A 20,667-nucleotide genomic window follows, 5' to 3' on the forward strand; every position below is an offset into this window, starting at 1 on the left:
AATTATAATATACTCACCCATTGTGTTCCAAATAATCACATACAAGGTATAATATGTTCCGATGACGTTCCGAAATACGACTCTCCTCCTAATATAATTATTTTTTCATTACAATAATATAAGTTTTTTCATGTAATTTTTTGTTACATTTGCGAATTCAACGAGTTACACATGATTTTTCATGAAACACGAACGTTAAAAATATTTGATACAGCCTAATTATAAAAATTGTTAGAAGCAAAAGTCATAGATACTATGTGCGAGTATCGCATGAAACGAACAGCTATTAAGAGAACTGCAGCAATATTACAAATCAAATAACAAAACACACTCGTCTGTGACGTGGAAATTCTAAAATCTAAAATCTAAAATCTAGAATATTCCTTACCTTTTTTCGCAGATTATAAAATATCTTATTCATACTACCTTGCATCGATAAATCACCGTTCATAGTGACACTTTCAAATCGCCTATCGTTTCTCAATGGATACGAGAATATCCGTTTATTGCTTTAAAAACAACCCGTCCATTACGTTTCTCTTAAAAAATTCTTTCAACTCCGTTGAAAACCGAGCATTAAACAAGAGACAAACGATTTGTTGCCATGGAAATGTTTGGTTCACACATAAGCAACGCACAAATATAATGATAGAACAGCTGAGTGTGTGTACTGTATAGTAAGATGGATGCAACATGGAAATAGAAAGAGAACACCATGTATAGATACTTCCTGTCCTTGTTTAATCAGGCATGCACACTAGTGGACACTGACGCTGCTCGTATACCTCTGTTACATATTTCCTGTACAAGTGCGCGTCATTAGACAAGGACGGAACATCCTCTCTCTACTTCTCTATCGCGTTTTTAGTTCGCTCACGCGCTCTGTACTTATATCTATTACATTTCCACCATAAGCAGCGGCCGTGCAGTGACTTACAAAAGTTCCGAACGGTTCCATCCTGGGCGGACGGTTAATTGCGTTCGGTACTTCGAGACAGGAAGGTGAGTACAGAATCGCTCCTCTTAGTACTCTTATTAGAAGTGTTATCATCGAATATAAGTTTTTTCAATAAATTCTTATCGTTTTACAATCTTTCTAGAATACAATGACGTCAGCAATCGATCATTTTCGCGAATTTATTGTAAATTAATTGGGGGAATATCTGGAGTTCTTTATCGGTTTCGACTGTAAAATCAGCAACTATTCGAATTTTTCATTCATAATTGTGACGTTTTCGACTCTTCCGTTGCCAAGACCCTCTTGAGAGATTTTTGGCACGTTCCATCACCCTTGTTAAACGAGTGCACATTGGTGGATATATTGATTTCAAAAACCAATACGTGAACGAGGTTTATTATCTCACTAGGACAAAGAAATCCGTTTTATTCGCGAATTTTCCGTGTTTCTTCTTAATTTTCGTGAGTGTCTGGCGCGGAGCATTATTTGAATGAACTTTTCATCGTTCAGATTATATTTCGTTTAAAAAGATTGAAATTGATGTCGAGAGGAAATGAAACAAGGTGCTCGGGCATTCCATCGTTTCCCGGGGAAAGAGAAATATGAAAAAAACGGTCGTTCTTCCTTCTGCCATTTTCGTCCATTACCAAAATGGTATGACCCAAATGTCCCGGGCCGTGAATCAATCAAGCGAATTTTGAATAATTTTTGAATAATATCCAGTTAATAATTTGTGAAACAAATTAATTTCATTTTATCGTTGGAAACAAATTAGTTGGATTTTTCTTTCTTTAGCAGTTTTCGCCGGAGTTGACCTGACGTGCTACTTCAGTTTCCATCATCGCTTCTCGAAACTTCCAACGTCCTTGGTGTTGGAGTCTCCTTGCCCAGGTGAGTACATAGCTTCTAGATACTCGTCGCTGTTCATCCTTACGAGCCTCTCGAGCTTTAGTTGTCAATTGTTATCGTTAAAGGAAGAGAAGCTCGCGACAGATGTTATCGAACAAATCGTTTGTTCTCGAAAAGTTCGAACTTGTTCGTTGCGTTTGAATATATATGGACGGATGCCATTTTTCATGACATCTTCATGATTTGTCATGTCGTGAGTATAGCTTTGTGATTTATGTGAAATTTGACCACTATACCGTGATAGAAAAATATTTCCAATGAATTATAAATATTTTACATTGTGAATTATAAACATTTGTTAGAAATTATATCGTACTTGAGGTGAAAATGAACCATATATCTGCTTATGGAATACGAGGTAGTAAATCATTCGAAACATAATAACGATTAATTAAGTACATATACAATAACGTTTACGAATGAATATTGCGAATTATTGTATGGCTTTAATGCGGTATTTAATGTTTTGATTGCGGTCTTTGAAATGGTATCATAGGTGCTGATATAATATCGCGCGAAAAAGGAAAGACCAGTGGTTAATATTGCATGTGCACCAGTGCGTTGCGCTCGTCGGGGGTGGTTTTGACGCCGGTGCCGAGGAGAGGCGCAGAACGTGTTCGATCGACCCGCGAACGTAGCCCGTGCTCATACTGCGACAGAGTTCGTTTCAGTTAGGCTCAGTCGCTGTTTGTCCGTCGACAGCGTATAATCGCGTCGGCCTACGATTCCTTTTTTCTTCTTGTTTCTTGCGAACTCTCTCGCAACAGCCGTTCTATACGTACGCCGCCAGTATATTGCGTGATCATCGTTCCCGTTGCTTTCCTTACCCTCTCACGTCCTTCGAAGAAGACCTCCCTTTGGTTTTTCCTTGTTTGGAGGGAATTCATCGCTCGGACACATGGACTGCGAAGCACGAGGGTTGATCGAGGCATCAGCGTGATGTACTTTTCAGGTTTCATATTTTCTCTATGATACTTTCTAAGGAGAATTTGGAAGATATACATTTTTAGGAAATAAAGGTTTTTATGGAGTCATCGATAGGTTAGAATTTAATTAACTCTCTTACAACAGGTATTCCAATTTTTTAATATATAAATTTAGCTTCCTCTATGGTGTTAGAGAACATAATGCGGGCATTTTATGATATAACGAATATATTCGTATATATTTTAGTTTATTCATTCGTCAAATTTCCCTAGTAGGCCGGCCTGCAGTTCACATGCAGCACTTAGTAAAAATTTGTTTTGTTAGAGGTTGGCCATTCTTCTTGCTATAAAAATATCGTGAAGTCATATCATATGATAAAGCACCTTCTGAAAGCTAGATGCTCGATAACGAGCCTAATGATTCTCGGTAGTTTGTAATGTCAAGCTTTGAATTGGCGAGATCGCTCTGCTGTCAAACCGCCGTCCAGCGGCGACCACATTCTTTAACCACGTTCAAGGGGTATATCACGCTACAGAAACCATCAAAGGGTTTGCAAGTTAGTTGCCTTTTAGAAGTGGGGCAATTGGTTGTTACATGTAATCCGTAGTTGCTGGCTGTTCTCCTTAGTCGCCATACATCATAGAGACGACAGTTATAGTCGCCAGTTGTCCTTGCTAATGGTTGCTTGTTGTCGCTAGTTAGTTCTCGTTATCGTTATGTATTCCATCAATCACGCGAAATTTAACGTATGGAAATTTATTCTTCTTTATTCTTTCTGTAGGGAGATTTTTTAAGACGAGGAAAATATAGAATATTTTAAGACGACTGTTTTATGATACAACAAAGTGGAAAGACGATTTAATTTTATAAAGTTTAAGGTAATTTTTTAAAAAACTTCGAATTTAAAAGATTCAAATAGATATCTTAAACGTAATTAAACCCTCCGTATCGTAAGAAATTAAATGAAACTGCGCAACAAAGTTAATACATTTAATGTATTATTTTAAACATTTATTTAAAAACATTTATTTAAAATTTAGCATTTGTCAGTTCGTTACATCTGCGGTAAAAGTTGTAACTACGAAGAAGCTTAACATATAGTGCGTCTCAAGACGACAGTAAAAAGTATTAAGAGATTTTTCGAGATTTTTTCTTTTAAGTTTCCAAGTACTTTTTCTATTTAACTTCTTTTTTTTTGCATTTTCTAACAATATTCGATAAATAGAGACGAAATATGACAGTTCTTAGTTCGGGGATTTATTGGTTCGAAAGTTACTTCAAAAGTGTTTCTGGAGTTCGTGCGGTTAATACTTTTAAACTACTGAGTACGACTTATTCCGTATGGCTGGACAAATCTTTGTTGATACTGTAAGCGTAACTGGTCCGGATATTGTCTTGTGGAGATAGAAAAATACACGAAGTATTGATTGAACTACATATTTTTTTAATTCTTTTTTAATTCTTTTAGTTCTTCATATATTGATAATAAAACGATATTCCGCTACTTTGAGCACAATATAGTAATGTTTAAATAAATAATAAAATTTACGCATTTCGTCTTCATGCGTCGATAAGAAAATGCAAAAAAAGTTAAAGAAAGATGATGCGCAGACGCGAAGTTTAGTCAGCAATAATATTTAAAACCTCTAAAATATATTGTACACATTTATTTGCAAATAAGCTCAATGAAATTGAACTGTAACTGTGTTTCCAATAATGTCTTCGATGTATTGCTCGCCATTATGTCGGATTAACAGCTCTAAGTGATCGACCTTAATCACTAAATGGCGGCCGTGATTCAGTGGTATAGCTTTACATATGACGGACATCGCAGGCGCTTGTAAGACGTCCATTGTGAAACGTTTCCAATAGCACCGTTTATGTGATGGTGAAATCTGAATATATATATCGCTGAAATATATATCGCTTATCACTTGAGTCTGACACGATCGTTTTTAAATAGAATCACAATTTTTTATTCTTTACAAAATCAGTCTTTAAAGATTATGTGCAAATAAAATAGATAAATAGATAAATGGTTGTACAAACTTATAAAACAGATATTACAAGTATATCTAAATAAATGATATATTTATAAATTGTAATATTTGATCTAAAGTTTAAATAAATAAAAGAGATACTCGTGACTTACAATAAACGTATTTTTTTTTCAATTTTTAAACAAAGCAAAAGTGGATAACAATTTTTCAAAGTGTAAAAATCAACACAATGGTTGGTTTCTTTAATTAATCAATAACGTTTAAAGTTAATTAATGTCCAGAGTGGTTTGTACATTTTGTATTTCGCCGTATTTCAACGTTCGATGTGTAAATAGAACTTGATGCCTGAAATATCGAAAAAATAATTAAATCCGATCGTTCCGTCGAATTTGCAAATTGTATACTCGTGTAAAATCGAGTGCGCTTGTGTATGCTGATACGAAAAGTGGTAGTATATTTTTCCTTTTTCGATTATCGTTATCACTTTTTGTGTGGAAAAATTAATTCCGTGAAATGGAAGTGCAATCAATACGGCTTATCACGAAATAATAGCACAACGACGGTACATATTGGTATTGACGTCAGCTTCGCAAAATTTCTCGAGTATCGCGGTCGACTATTTGGGTTAAGAATTCAGTTTCAAGGTTCTACAAGCACGAGTATCTTATGGATATGAAATTTTCAGTGTACATTTTAATAACCATATTCCATATTGCATGCTGCGGTCCAAGAAAAATCCGCAGTTAATATTCTGCTAATCCCTGCTGCTTTTAAAGACCATAAGTAGTCGTCCGTAAGGTTTAAAAGATTTCGAGTAGATTTGTATTACGTATTTTATCTTCTAATTTTTAAAGAGAGGGTCGTGTTTAATTAATTGAAAATGACGAAACTGTAATGGGACATTATTATCAAATATTAAACGTGGTTCCATTGGGTACTTTTATGGTCTTTGCGAGATATATATGCATTATACGTTGCTATTAGCAACGCGTAGCGATGAACGATGGAGAGCAGTACCTTCGTTATCTCGTCTCGGTTGTGTACATATCAGTAATGCACAGTACTCGTACTAAATATCTTACAAATTCCATACAGATTTTCAGATTAGTTTCGAATAATACCAACACGACCATGATAGTCACAGTACAGTATTAAATGGTGCCACTATGCATAATACACTCCTAAAATGTTTCTACAAATATATTTGTCCGAATATTTTTGTCAGCTACTATATCCTAACCACGATTTATTAAACAATATATAGATTTAAAAAAGAATATATAACGACATTACTTGTTTAGGCTAGATTGGTTTAACTTGTATAGTTTTAGTAACTGTGTAAGATCAAACAAGAACTTATCGTTAGTTTGGCGAGATTTGATTACACGAAGCAACATAATTGCTTTGAAACTCAGGACAGAAAACAATGTCAACCGGTAGACGCGTTTGTCTGGTGAACGTGTAACGCGTGAATAATAGATAGCGACAATCACGCGAACGCTAGTTACAGTTGACTTGGCTTACATTGTAGCATTCAAACTAGAGTATACGAGCCGTAAGCACTATTGAAAGTTCAAAGGTCGACTAGTGAGCTTCATCCTATCTCATTTTTTAATCAGGCGATGGATCGATTTGAAATCGTATTGATTTCGAGGATTATTATAGTTCTGTGGAAATTTTAAAGCGTGGTTTGTCTAATCTTGTCTCGTTAGCTACAGACTCTTTGGCGAGCAGCCTGAAACTTGATCCAGTTTCGAGAAAATGAAAAATTCGTTTCTTCTCTTTGCTTCCCTGTTCCTTCTTTCCTCCTTTTTCCCTTTTTACATCGCGTTAAGATCCGTTAAATAATATTGACTGCCGTGGACGCTGGCTGAGAAGTGCACTTTATAACTAGCTTTAAAATCACTGACGTCGATGAGGACAAAGGTAAGTTAGAGGGTCATTTATCTGAGCTGGTGTTATTCGACCTGAACTCTGCAGCTTTTCAGAGTTTCTTTCGTTTTTCTTTTAAGAGCAGAGATGTTAATTGGTCTCTTGTTACGTGTAAGAAGTATGTACTAAAGCTTATTTATCACCAATTGGTTGCTCAAAGTCGAGATATACATACCTATATTATATTAATACGTTACAGAAGATTACGCGTTAGTTAGCTTATGAGAATTTATAGTGTGTCACAGATCACAAAAGCAGAATGACTACTTTTTCATAAACGATATATGTATATGAATTGAAAGTTTAACTATTACGTCACATAATAGTATCACTTCTCTCGATAAACGTCGTCGAGTGCATATTGTTAAAGAATATTAGCCATTTGAATTCAATAGTTTCGAAGATACTAATGCTTCTGTGAAGTTTTTGCAGGCTGTTAATTTTTTATTGAGATACTACAAATTTTAAATAACTTCGATTAGAAATAAAAATCACATTACATTAACGCGTAGAATGTAACGTAACGTAGATAATGTAAATATAAATTATATTACAAGGAAACAATACGGGTAGGTAATGTGAAACATTCTGGTTAAAATTGCATCCTTTGAAGGCTAGGACACACAGTACTTACGAAGTAGATTAAGTACCAAATGGGGTACTTAAGAAAATTCATGTTGTCATTGTTTAATAAACATCTTCAGCTAATAGCTTTCTGCAAAAGCTGGTTTAAGTTATGCTAGCTTATTCCTTATTAATTGCAATTATATTGTTCGTATCTCCTAGAGGATTAACAATCCATTTTTATAATGGATAATAAAAGTAAATTCCTATTAGGTTGTGCCAAGTTTCTTTCGTTTTATAAAGAAATGACAGTTATGTTATTCTATATTATTTTATATTAAATTGGAAAAAGGTGGATCACACGTAATTCAATAAAATAATATAAAACGAAAAATGTTGTACATCTATTACTTTCTTATAAAACGAAAGAAACTTTTGGAACAACCTAATATTTTTCTACTACGACGCTTCTACAGTGCTAAAATATTTGATAAAAATGTTAAGAAATTCTAATATTGATTTAAGCGTATCGATTTATCTGCTCTTCATATTTGATCAAACAGAAATTGTTAATTATGATTTCCACTTAAAAGCGGATTGCATATTATGAGGATAAATTATCAAATTCATCTCTAATATACACATTAGAGAATCATTCATAGCCGCAATCCTGTTTACCGCTAACATTGCTGGTACTCAATAATTCATTAGGTGACTGCTTTAGCCGCACAGAATACACCTGTAAATAATTAATCGCCATTAATATTCCATCGACTTTTGAAAATCCCTCATGTGATCTATTTCATGCGATGAGAATATGTATAAATTGAGATTGCGATCGACCATCCTCAGTCGGATAAATCGAGTGATTCAAATTATAACACAAAAAAAAGTTAAAACTAGTTACATTATCTTTTTCAATTTTTATGTATTATTTGGCGGAAGAAACTTTGGTAATTGGTAAGTAAAGTTCACCTCCTTAATGTTAATGATTTTAATATGTTATTAAGCTCAAAGTTCTAAGGAATTTTCTATATATATATACATATACATAACTGTGTGCGTATATATATAATATACGTATAACAGCCAAAGTTCAGCTCTCAAGTGTACGCAAAACTTTTATGTTCATTTTACGCTATACCAGTATGTTTCATGAATTTGTTTGCTAACAGTATCGAAACAAATAACAAGCAGAGGACGAGCTATTCATGAATTGTTTTGCCAGCGTGTACGCTGCCAATATTTTCTATTTGAGAAAACATACTTGTTGCTATTGCAACTACAAATATTTTTACAGTCGACGCTTTTGCCGTGAATCATTGGCTAACATGTAAAATCGAGAAAAAACATGGTTTATTGTGATGGAAATGTGGAAAACCGCAAAACCGATATAGAAGGGAAAATAAAGGAAAGGAAGGTAGGGATAAGTAGAAGCTTGGGGCCAAGTTTAATTCACTGAAACCGAGCTGCTTGTATTATCACAAAACAAAATTGCCAGTACGTCATTTCCGTACTCTCGTCCTCGCGAAAATGGTTTTGCTCGTTAAGAAAAAACGAAGAGACAGGGAAGAGAGGAAAAAGCAAACGGAGAGCGCTTTAAAAAGCTGGCGAACCGTGTGTTACCACAACGAGACACGCGGTGCTATTTGTCGCTTTAAATTGTGTCGCAACTCGTTTTTGAGATCTTTGCCAGGGACGCGTTAAAACACGCTGCAAATATATTTCTGGCTTTTCTGGGGTTTAACTGAAATATGACAAATAACGTTGTAAAACATATGTACTTATGACTTACAGAGTAATTGAGTGTACAAAATATAATAGCCAGCGATTTAGGGCTTTAAAAGATCAAAAGAAAAGAAAAGAAAAGAAAAGAAGAAAGATAATATGTTGCGGCAGTTTAAGTCGATCTAAGAAAATAGATAACGGGAGGGGGGAGGGCAAAGCTAGTTAATCTGGAAAGAATCCAAGCGTCAATTTCAAGCATTTACAGAGAATCAAGCGGGCTGATTAAGGTCGTGAGTTGAGCAATTATCCCGCGTTAGGTTCAATCAGGTTAGTCCCACGCGAAATTGATCCAACCATGCGAAAACGAGTGTATTCTGATTTCTGTTGCAGATACTTCTGGCTATTGCTGGTCACTGCTAAATTTCTTTTCTGATCCGCATCTGATCGCATCTGATCTGATTACAACTAAGAAGATGTATTGTTGGAGATTTTTTTTGAAAGTAATCATAATTGCGGTCTCCGTACCGCCTGTCCCTCTTTACGCTTTTTCGTTAAAGAATGGTAAGTTGATACTGATTAATTATGCGATCAAAATCCTATATAATGGCTACAAAAAATATTTGCATCATTATTCTCGTTTCCTAATGAATCGCTGTTTTAATCAAGTTTTATATTGCATCAAATTTCTGTAGTTACACGAAAGTACTAAATTATAGAAAACTTGATATGCACGGATTTAATTAACTGATAAAGTAGTCAATATATAGGCATTATTATTTATTATATTATATATTATAGGCATTATATATTAGTAATGTATATATACACTTTTGAATTTTAGCCTTCTATTATTCTTATATCCTTTAAACGTCATTTCAAGCTACAAGCGACTTTAACTCAAATAGCTCGATTTCAAGTTCTAACGTATACTGTAAAGCACACTTGCGAAGTGAAACAGTAAACACGATATGAAAACTCTCTCCCCAGTAAGAAATCGAATATCCAATTTCAATCGTGCTTCATCGATGAAGCATCAATGCTACGTAGAAGCATCGTGGCAGCCGCAATGCGGATCCGTTGAACAAAAATTTCCTGGCACGATCGTTTTCGTAACGCTATTAGCCGTTTCAGTATCAGGGATGTTTTAAAAATCCGTATCGGATTGTACCATGAAGCGCAATAGCGCTTCGTTTATTTATTTACGAGAAGTGCCGATCAACTCGATTGCACTGCTCTTTTTTTTTTGTCGAAACATACCGTTCAACGCGTTCACGCTTCACTTCATCAGCTATATCAGAAACGTTACACTAAAGAGTCAAAAGGTTGCCAAATATTCGTGCTTTACCTTTTGTTTGTGTGACGTTCTGTAATTGGTTTTTCAATTCAAGAGGTAATTTATACATTAGTTTTTTCTTTATTTGGTTTACGATTATTTGAAAGAAAAGTAATTACGAGAGGAAACTCTGATAGACTAGCGACAAGCTACGTTCGGAACCGAGCGCGTTGTGAATTGACAATCGTAACCAAACATCGCGACACAGTTCACCACACTACGCGTACAGCATGATCACGCTGAGTGGCGTTGAAACGGTTAACGTAACTGCGCGTACGACCGTCGAATGGCAAAGATATTCAAGCTGAGAATCGTTTTCAGATGCTACAAACAGCAGCTGTGTTGACTTTCATGGAGAAACCATTCGACATGCTCTTACGCTTGAGGACGGACTTTCGGTTTGCAGTTACTGCATCTGCTATAATTCGAGGCCGGCCTGGTGCACGTCGATCGTATGCCACCCGCCCGAAGTGAGTATATGCTCATTACTTAAACACTTAACACAACCAGAGAGAAACTAAAGCACACCGTTAACGCTTGCACGCTGGTCGTTAAAGCACATGCTACGCGAATAGGGTACACAGCGATTCATCTAACTTGCCTTGAATTACTTTTACAAAGAGAAACATGGACAGGAATAATTTTTTGTTACGAGTCGTTTAATTTATTCGTTCGTTAGAACGATTGGTCTGACAAATTCAAAGTCTTGTTCCGTATAAATATTTTTAAACAAGCACGTCATAAGCTTTGTATATTTTTTTTATCGCAACGAAACTGTTCAGAGAAATGTTGAAATTATTAATTACAAAAGAAGACATTTACGTTGTAAAAATGTTAGCGAAAACATTTGTGAAAAAGTTACTTTGTTATAAATTCTACAAAAAGAAATATTGAAAATCACGCCCCATTTATTCAGTTGCACGTATGAAAAGTATTTTGCATTCGCGCAAAAAAATCCCTTAAGGATACATATTTTATAATAATTGGAGTGTCAAAGTTATTACGCGGATTGGCGTACCTTAACCACGTGCCTTTTAATGAAACTAGGTTATTCATTTGTTATTCGTTCCTAACTTTCAACTTTATGATTTTTGCGGAATAAAATTTTATATTCCGGTTCAGTTTATAAATGATTCATTTAGAATTTAATAAAATTAGAGTTACAGCAGTGCAATTTAATAAAGAACAAATAATCATTTGTACTTTATTAAAATGTTCTTTTAGCGTCTCGTTTTAATATTTCTCTAATAATATTTTGTTAACCGTTATATTTAAATGAAGGTTTTCAAAGCAGAGACGTACTTTAACGTAGGAAATGGACGTACATTTATAATGAGAATTCAGAAGCAAAAATATTTCATACAAAAATAAATATTCCCCATGTGTAAATAGCTACGTTATGACTTTTATATGTATCTAACGTTTTTCCATGCAAGGTAACGTATATTTGCTTCTTCGCTTCTTCGCTTCTGAGTAGTAAAACCTGGCATTCATGCGGCTGATAGGTAGTTACGCGCTGACAACGAAAAACATAAAATGAATAAAAAGCATGAGCCATCCTATAAAAAAAATAAAGCTGCTTTTATCTTTCATTACATATTCGTCAGAATATTGTTAATAAATATTTAAGTTTAGATTTCATAAATTATGAATTTAAATAATGATTTAAATAGATGCATAGGATTGGACATTTATTTATATATGTATCTGTGAACGCTTTTTGACATAAAATTTTTATAACGACTAAAATGACATATTCCGATATTAAATTAATTTGATGAGAATAAAAACTGAATTTTTTAAACGAGATTTTGTATGAAGTTACATTTATTGGGAGAAATTCATTCTTTTATAATATGATAAAACGAGACTCATAGTCTGTATAAATCATTTCATGGAATATTATGTGTATGTACATGTGTTCTACGCTTTTATTATAAAAATGCTAAATGAACATAACGATCAAATGCATCGACAAATGCATTGAACATATCGATTGTTATTTTGAAAAATTGATTATCTTTTATTTGTTTCGAACTACAAATTGATTGAGACATTCGTGTTTGCTAAATTGCGAATTTAACGCAATGAAGTCGTCTGAATCCCTTGCTAGCATGTAAATATAGCGTCGAATTAACAGGTCAATTACTTGAGGTTGGAACTGAAAGAAAGAGAAAGATGGAGGAGGTCTTGCCTTTGAATGCTGGACACTTCTAAAGCCCACAGTTCGCTGAAATTGCCAGAGAATTCAATTAAATGGCAAATTAAACCATTGAACTGAATCTGTTTCCAATCGTGAGCTTGGAGGTTCTACCCTTTGAATTTTTAAACCAGTCACCCTTCTTTTGTACGTATGGTAACGAATATAATTCATAAACTAATGAAGTGTGTAATTCAATTGAAAGCTCTTTTCACTGAATTCAGTTTAGACTAAGAAAAATGATATAATAACGAAATTATCAATTTACAATTTATAGAGCGTATACTTTATTCGAAAGTGAAGTTTATTACTGCAAATATTAGTTGGCTATTTATAGCCTGTTTGAAAAGGTGATTTAATTTCGATTGATTTTCGATAAGTTTTTGTTGGTTTACTCAGGTTAATTAATCTCTAATAAAATAGAAATACCAATCCGGTAGTATAATTGCTTTCTTGCTTATTACTTTTTTACTAATTAGCGATGCACGATTCCAGACCAGTAAATATTTTTCCATCGGGAGAAGTCAGGTCGAGAGATGCAAGATTTATACGCTCGTTCTGTCAGTTATCCCAGTGTCTGTTACGCGATAGAAAATGAACGAACTGAATAATAAATGCATTATCGGCATGAAGATTGCTTGATGTAGGCCACCGCTTTTTTTCTATCCTTCCGATACCATTTTTCTTTTTTCTTTCATTTTTTTTTTTGCGAAACACTTTGCTAGTCGTGAGAAGCAGCAATTCCCTTCTGCGAATCAATTACGGTTCACGAGAAATTGTATTATAGCCTGGAACGTATTCAAATTATCTTCAATTATTCTCGGCTGTTTCCATTTCCATTCGTCTCTTACGTAAGTACTCGTTTGATGTACGTACATAGTGAGACAATAATCGTTAACACCTTTAATGTCTTCAGTATTATAGAATAAGACGCGAAAATACGTTGAAACCTGACTTTTAGATTCGCGAGACTCTATAAGGCTTCGAAAGTCTCTTGTTTCAGGCCGAATAAAAAATTGTAGATGAAGAATTACATTGCGAGGTCTGTTAAGGAAAATTTTAAATCGTATCGTTGTAATAGGATTATTTCAGCGAGGGAAATTACGTGTTGCGTGCGAAGCCACGAGCTTTCTTTCAGGCTAATATACATAATTGTCCTATCGAACTTTCCATCTAAACCGTTGCGCTCACACGTGGATTTTGCATTTCAATTTTCTTACTTACAGTCCAGTCCAGTGAGACCAAGTTAAATTTTTCAGCCCTCCGAGGTAGAATATGTTTTATAGAGAGACGTACAACGCCATGAAGGGGAGACAGATCAATAAATTGGGTTATCTTTAAATTACTGACAATCATTTGATCGACGCGGTTTCACCGACACCGAGTCCCCCGGCAACGTCTGTCAAAGCTTATTTACCGATACACTGAAATCAGCCACAATCATTTTACCGACGTCTTCCTTTGCTGACAGTTATTATACTCGCTGTCATATGTTATCGTTGATTATACATCTTTATTTACAAATTCGTTTCCGTGTATAACGAAACAAAGGAAGAAACGAAAATGATACGTTTCATGACGCATTGTTAAATTATTAATTAACCAGAGTTACATATCTACATGAATGCTTTGAAATGTCAGTCATAATTCATGAAAATGGATACAAGCCATTTTACTATACATAAATAGAATTATAAAGACATGTTACGTACTAATGCTTTTACGAAATATATTTCTGTATACGTTTGACGTTTCTGTATTATTCCTTATGTGCTTTCTGCTCTTGTGTTTAGCTCGTCGGAAGTAAAAATACGTTAAGCGAATCAGCTAATCTATTCGAGCGTTTCAATGGCTCAGTCTTCTCTTATGCAACTACCAAAAGAGAAGATAAGTCTTTGGTTATACAACATTTCATAACGTCCAAAGTAACGGGGCACTAATTAGTTGAAACTTTAAGACAGACCAGATATCGGTCATCGTCCGTAAATACATTTATTACGATCGTTTAAAGTTTAAAGAAACACCGTTATAAAATCGTAATACGAGACAAAGCGATTCAGAACTCGAATTCATTTGTTGGAACGACGCCATGGGCAAAAGTAGATAATGGAAAATTTAATACGATACGATTTAAAACTTTCTTCCAAAGACCATTTGATAGCGCCGACGTAATCAAGAGTGTGACGATATTGCCAGAGACGTTTCTGCAAATAGAAGACTAACTGATTTACGAATTGCCGTAACACGATTGCCGCTGGTAGTATGGTTAGTAATCGCTTTATTGAATTTTCGCTTGATGTGACATCGTCGAGAGTTTCTAGCGAAATTCTTCTCCCTGTAAAACTATGTTTCTACAGCAATGGCTGTAATTTTCGAGTTACCGTTTGCGAAGAAATCTTTTTCTTTCTTACGTGTAATAGATTATTTTTAAGTTTTAAGTTTTAAATTACATTGGTAACCTTCTATAATTTATTACTCGAAGGTGGTAATTTTTTCTTAAATAGTTTGTTTTTCCTATAATTTATTATAATATATTTTACTACAGAATCCTCAAAAACATGATGTATGTATATATATCCTGAAATATTATCAGTCTATTGTCAAGTTATAGAACATTATGGAAATTGCCAATTAAAGTCATAAAAAACAAAAAATAAGGAAGTTCGTTAAAATATGTGATTTTCCAATCAAGATATAGAATTTATTCGAGTAATATAGATTACGGTAGAGATGGTGACGGTAACAACGAGTGGACTGACTCTTCGTGCGAAAACAAATTGGAAGCGCAGAGCGATGTATTGTTTCAGCGAATATCGATTTTAAAGCACGGTTTTAAAGTACGTGTGCGTTTGACTAGGTGTGTTAATTAATATTGCTGTCTGATTTTCGATATGTAAATACAATATCTACATATCTTTAAACTTATGATAATTGAACTAACAATTTTTTTAAATTTAAATTAATATTTATCCTTTTAAATGCAACAATTTTTTTTAATAATAACTTCACGCGTAAGTCAGCTGCGCACATATTTGATCGTTCTTTAAAGCTTGAATCTCTGCGAAGAGAAAAAATCTTTCAACCAACAAGAACTGGTTCTACGTTTTCTATCCATTTCCTTCCAGATAAATCTCTCTATCTAAAATCCTTATTTCCGTATTTCCTTGAAAAGGTTAAAGTCGTTTTGTATAAAATCCAACGTAGAGAAGAAGGAAGATCCGCAAAAGATTCTTTCAGCTTTCCCTATGTTTGAGCTCGAATCAAAGCAATCCTATTCCCAATAGGGTGACTATGCGTTTAACTTCTCATAGAATCTCTCTGATTCCGTGTGATACCTTCGGTGTTTTTGAAGTATGTAATTGATGTCGTAACGTCGACGCTTTGCAGTGCGAATTCAATTTTGAGTTGCAATTTCCCTGTTTGCGTGGCAAAAGCATAAAAAAGCATAAAATCGATAGCGCACGTTTCGATAAACACGTTTTCTTTGCTGATGGCGCACTGTAAATATAAATATTTGAATAAATATCGCGAATTTCATGTTGCTAAAAGATTTATACTATTTATTCGTAAATAACTGTTGCATATGTTTAAGTTGAAACCACTGCATTAGGTCTTTTTTCTTGTTTAAAATTATTTGTATTGGTAAATTGAATGAAAGTTCTAACATGTAATTTGTTCTTCTTTTATAAATAGTTTACAGAGGATAAAGCGTGGGTAACTCACGACTGTCGCGATCATGACACTATACATACCTATGTATAGCACGTATACTAAGCTAACTAAAATAGCAAGTCAGAAAAATGGAAACTTAGGAAAATCTAAAGGAAGATAAAACGTTCGAGCCTTGCCAGGAATATAAGATGCTAAGTAATCTTCCTAAGTAATCTCCTCCAGCTTTTTCTAGTTTGATCAATAATTATTAGTACATGTTAGGAAAATAAATAGAATTTTTGTTCTCAAGCGAGGTATAATTTAAATTTTGTATGTACACAAAAATGTTAAATATCTGTAATAAACATGGTATAATCAATTTTTTTTACATAAAATTATACTGTATAGGCTATTGTTATTTAAACATTTTAAATTGGATGAAGGAAAAAAATGACGCAAATAAAACGTAGGACATTTTAATTAAAGAGACTAATATAGAGATTTATCTACTTAACTGTGATTAAATCATCTCCACTTAACGCTCTACCTCTTCTATTAATTATGCTTCGTTAAACTATGATTACAGAGGATGGGTTTTTTGATAAAATGACATTCTGACAAATATATATAGATCGATATATATAGATATAGATAGACAAATATATAGATTCTTACAACAGTAGTTATGAATGAACAGTAGTTATTGTATCAATTCCGTTCTTCAGAAGCTTCATTTGTGAAAAGACAATTCGCCAGAATATGGATTCACTGTAGTTATAGCTATAGGATTTCAATCTAGTTGACAGACTTGCTTTACGTAGAGAATATCTGTCTCTTGTTCTACCTTATCGCGATTCTCTCCTCATCTTATACGCTTTGTCGAGCAAAGTAATATTGGCATATATCTCGGCTCTGGTTACAATCATTAGTTTCCGCCTAAACGGTTAGAATCACATAGTTCGCGCTCTACTCTCGTTTATTCAACATTCAGGCCATATGGTCGCATGCGACGAGTTTTATGTTAATTCCGACCGATTACAATACCTTTCTTTCGTTTATAAGGAACGACGAGACTGGCAGTTGCGTGATTTCCAATGCAAAAGCCGCGATATCTGCACGATAACCTAACCTCAACCGATTTTGTTGTACTATTCTTATGTGGACTTCGTTTGTACCACTTTCGTAACAAAAATAGAATACGTAGAACACAGCATTCCGTTATGCGATATTGTCGATTCCTAACATCCGAAAAATCAGAGATAATTTTTTCCCTACAGTTGTACATTTGTGTGAAAAATTACGAACGTAAAGTTGTTTGGTGCATGCACAGTCCTCCCCTATCCTGCATTTGCGTGGACATGCTAGAAAGATTCACTTTTCCACGGTGAAACTGTATGTATTATAATTTCATTTTTACAAAGGTCGAACATCCTACTATGCATAAATTTAATATTAATATAAGCAGGTTTCGTGTTAAGTATTACATCTGACGTATAAGCACACGTGTGTACGAGCCTTGGTTTTAAATGTCTTATAGTAGACACCGAAAAGATTATTCAGTTGGATATCTGACTCAACATCAATATTTTACTAGGAGATAACATGTTAAGAACACGTTGGTGGATGGCATGGGAGATGATGAATGAAGACATACTTCTGTGAGATACATAAAATAGTAGTCAGAACGTATTTTGGCGCTTGGGGACAGTGATACTGTCGCTGGTGATACTGTCATACACCTCCATTTATAAACTTTCGAAAATCGATGTGACCTTCAAACTTTAGTGTATTCTGTTTCACAGCACAAAATGTTTCCGAAACGTACGTTTATTGTTACAATGAACTTGACTAATGGCTCTGAAATACTATCCTTGAAAAAACAATGGGCGAATTGGAGCAAAGAAAAGAAGGAAATAAACAAAGACCTTGTTGGTTCGTAAAAATAAAATATGCTACAGGAAAAACTTTTTCCAACGGATTGAGATGCGACAAGCTTTAAAAGCTATGACGCGAATCGAGCGTTTGTCTACAAAAGCGCATTTTCGGTGGATATATAGATATACATGTATATGTGACGAAATATACTAAAGCAATATTGACCCTTTGTCGCTGAAAGTATCAAACTACAAAACTTCCTTTCAAATTTTCAGAATAAGGAAATCAGGATCATGATAAATAATTGGAACATAATTAAAAATAATATATCTTCTCTATAAGATAATGAATACATTGGTTCATTTAATTTTTATGGATATTCAAACGCTTCTGTGAAATAAAACGTCAAGATTATAGAGTATAAAATTCATAGCTATGAAATAACTAAAACTCTGATGTATTATTAAAGATATACGTTAGGTTGTATGTAGTGATACATACAAAGATTACATGTACAAACCCATAATTAACACAATGCTACCGCAACTATTCTGCAATCTACCTTGCCCAAAACACTCTTCCAGTCACCTCCAAACTCTTCAATTCTCTCCACCTAACCACCCACAAACCATTCACAAACATGCAATTCTCGACAAAAGAAGAACTTATCGTCAGTTGTCCTTAACATCTCGTTCATTCATTTGGTCCCTATCCCCCTATTTCCTCCCACTGCGATGATCGCACTACATTTTTCCACGTCTCTATTCTATTCTCTGGATGACCTGAATTCTCGAGCAGTCGAGTGACGATTGATCTCTACAATTGATCGATTTCTGTTTATTACAGCCATGCTGGAAATTTCGCTTTGGAAAACGATGTTGTGAGTTTGAATGCTTGGACCACGTAAAAAACATTACCGGAACCGGTGAAATTTATGTCCTTGAGGATAAGATATTCTCCAGCTCCTCGACTCATGAACAAACTCTACTCTGGGCGATGAGCTCAATGGTGCTGTTGCGGCTATTCTAATTTTTCAACAAGGATCCAGATGGCGCCGTTGACGAAATTCAATCATTATAAACGTCAACGATCAACATCAGCCATCAGGCAATTTCATATTTGTGACTTATTTCTTCTGTGTTATTTCTTCTAATTTTATTGTTAGTTCTTCAATTTGTATTCCAAAAGATTGAACTCTTTTTACGTGCGTGTATGTTTTTCTTTTTTTTGTAACTCGTCGAGTTGCAATTCTAATTTTCGCACTTCCTCCTTCATGTCCTCTATGTGCTTCTCGAACTCTTGTGTCGTCCTGTCTTTGTCGGAACATTCTACTTGAAGATCAGCGAGTTGATGCTCGGGATCGTAATTCAATTTTTGGTCGTTAGCAGTAATAAGCTCACGTAACTTCACTTTTGAACTTGATCTTGTTTGGTCTTGATTGTGTTTTCGTGGTGCTTGTGGTGTTCTAAAAGTAATCGTCACGTTGCTTGCATTTTTAGTGCACATTGATACACTGCACTCTGCAGTTCTGTCTGTACATTTTCTTCTTTTCCTTTACTCCTCTTTCTCTTTCTAATGAATTCTTTTTATTCCGTAAAATAGTTTTTGTATATTCAATTTTGTTAAGTGCAATCCTTATTTCTGATAACTTACTTTTATTAGATAATTCTTGTGAAACTTCTACTACATCTTCCATATCATTTTGAGTGCGGCTCCTACCTTCAGTAAATTTAATATCTTGAACCGTATCATTAATTTCAATAGCTCTTTCGGTATCAAGTAAATCGCACTTATTATTTAATATACCTTTTGAATTGACTTCTGTCTCTGTATCTTCTTCGAGTTTTCTTCGTTCTTCTAATCCACCCTTCTCATTTTCTAGGATCTTCCTTGTTGTTACGCCGCCTAAAACATCTGCACGCCAGCCCGCGCCAGCTCGAGCCACCGGACAACAACCGGCCTGCGTAACGTCACTTCGACCCTCAATAAACCTAAGGACCCACCATAACTTTCACTTCCCTGTATTGTTTCGCCATGTGTCTTCAATGCGTCAGGTCGGGCCCATCAATGTGTCATCGGTCTTTTCAAGTGCATAGTTTCGTGGAAAAGACCTACGTGACCCTGGCCACGAGCGTCTGCGGAACATGTGTGCGGTGGGCCTAGGAAAAGGGCAATAGAATGCGACAATAGTTAGTCGAGGAGCAGAGTGCGAGTCGAGAAACAGAGTGCGAGTCGAGCGGAGACGGAGGTTGCGAGTGGCGTTGCCGAGAGAGTGTGGATTGCGCTGTTTTCTGTACGTTTGGTATGAATAGTTCAAGTTAAGCCACAATCGTCTTTTCTGTCTGATTAACATCTCTATTGTCCACGTTTTGTAAACATATTACATCACGATATTACATACATCTTCTCTCCTAAATATATTATAGTGCTAAGTCCATTAATACATTAATTTCCATTATAAGAGCCCTGCTCTAGCGTACATATCTATCACATCTTCGTGCGACAAGTTGTTGACTATTTATTTCTCTACGTCAGTGTAATCTAAGTGTTGGAAATATATAATTTATAATTCAGTGAATCACAGTGTTAT

General features: G+C 34.7%; 1 protein-coding gene across 4 annotated transcripts; it reads left to right on the top strand.

The window, feature by feature from the left end:
* Positions 1-1,030: 1,030 nt before the first annotated feature.
* On the top strand, positions 1,031-20,655 carry LOC117165358 (uncharacterized). 4 transcript variants are annotated; one of them, XM_076627433.1, is made up of 6 exons: positions 1,031-1,612; positions 1,754-1,849; positions 9,409-9,579; positions 10,673-10,821; positions 12,492-12,698; positions 19,960-20,655. In XM_076627433.1, exons 1-5 carry the CDS (start codon positions 1,561-1,563, stop codon positions 12,549-12,551), a joined length of 528 nt encoding a protein of 175 aa, XP_076483548.1. In that variant the 5' UTR covers positions 1,031-1,560; the 3' UTR covers positions 12,552-12,698; positions 19,960-20,655. The 4 variants fall into 4 exon arrangements, with proteins under 4 accessions (XP_076483548.1, XP_076483546.1, XP_076483547.1 ...); XM_076627431.1 differs by lacking the exon at positions 12,492-12,698 and adding an exon at positions 18,924-19,184 and having other exon boundaries at positions 1,033-1,612; XM_076627432.1 differs by lacking the exon at positions 12,492-12,698 and adding an exon at positions 18,924-19,184 and having other exon boundaries at positions 1,033-1,612; positions 1,757-1,849.
* Positions 20,656-20,667: the final 12 nt, after the last annotated feature.

The sequence above is a fragment of the Bombus vancouverensis genome, unplaced genomic scaffold, assembly GCF_051014615.1.
Source record: "Bombus vancouverensis nearcticus unplaced genomic scaffold, iyBomVanc1_principal scaffold0062, whole genome shotgun sequence".
NCBI classification, from domain to species: Eukaryota; Metazoa; Arthropoda; class Insecta; order Hymenoptera; family Apidae; genus Bombus; species Bombus vancouverensis.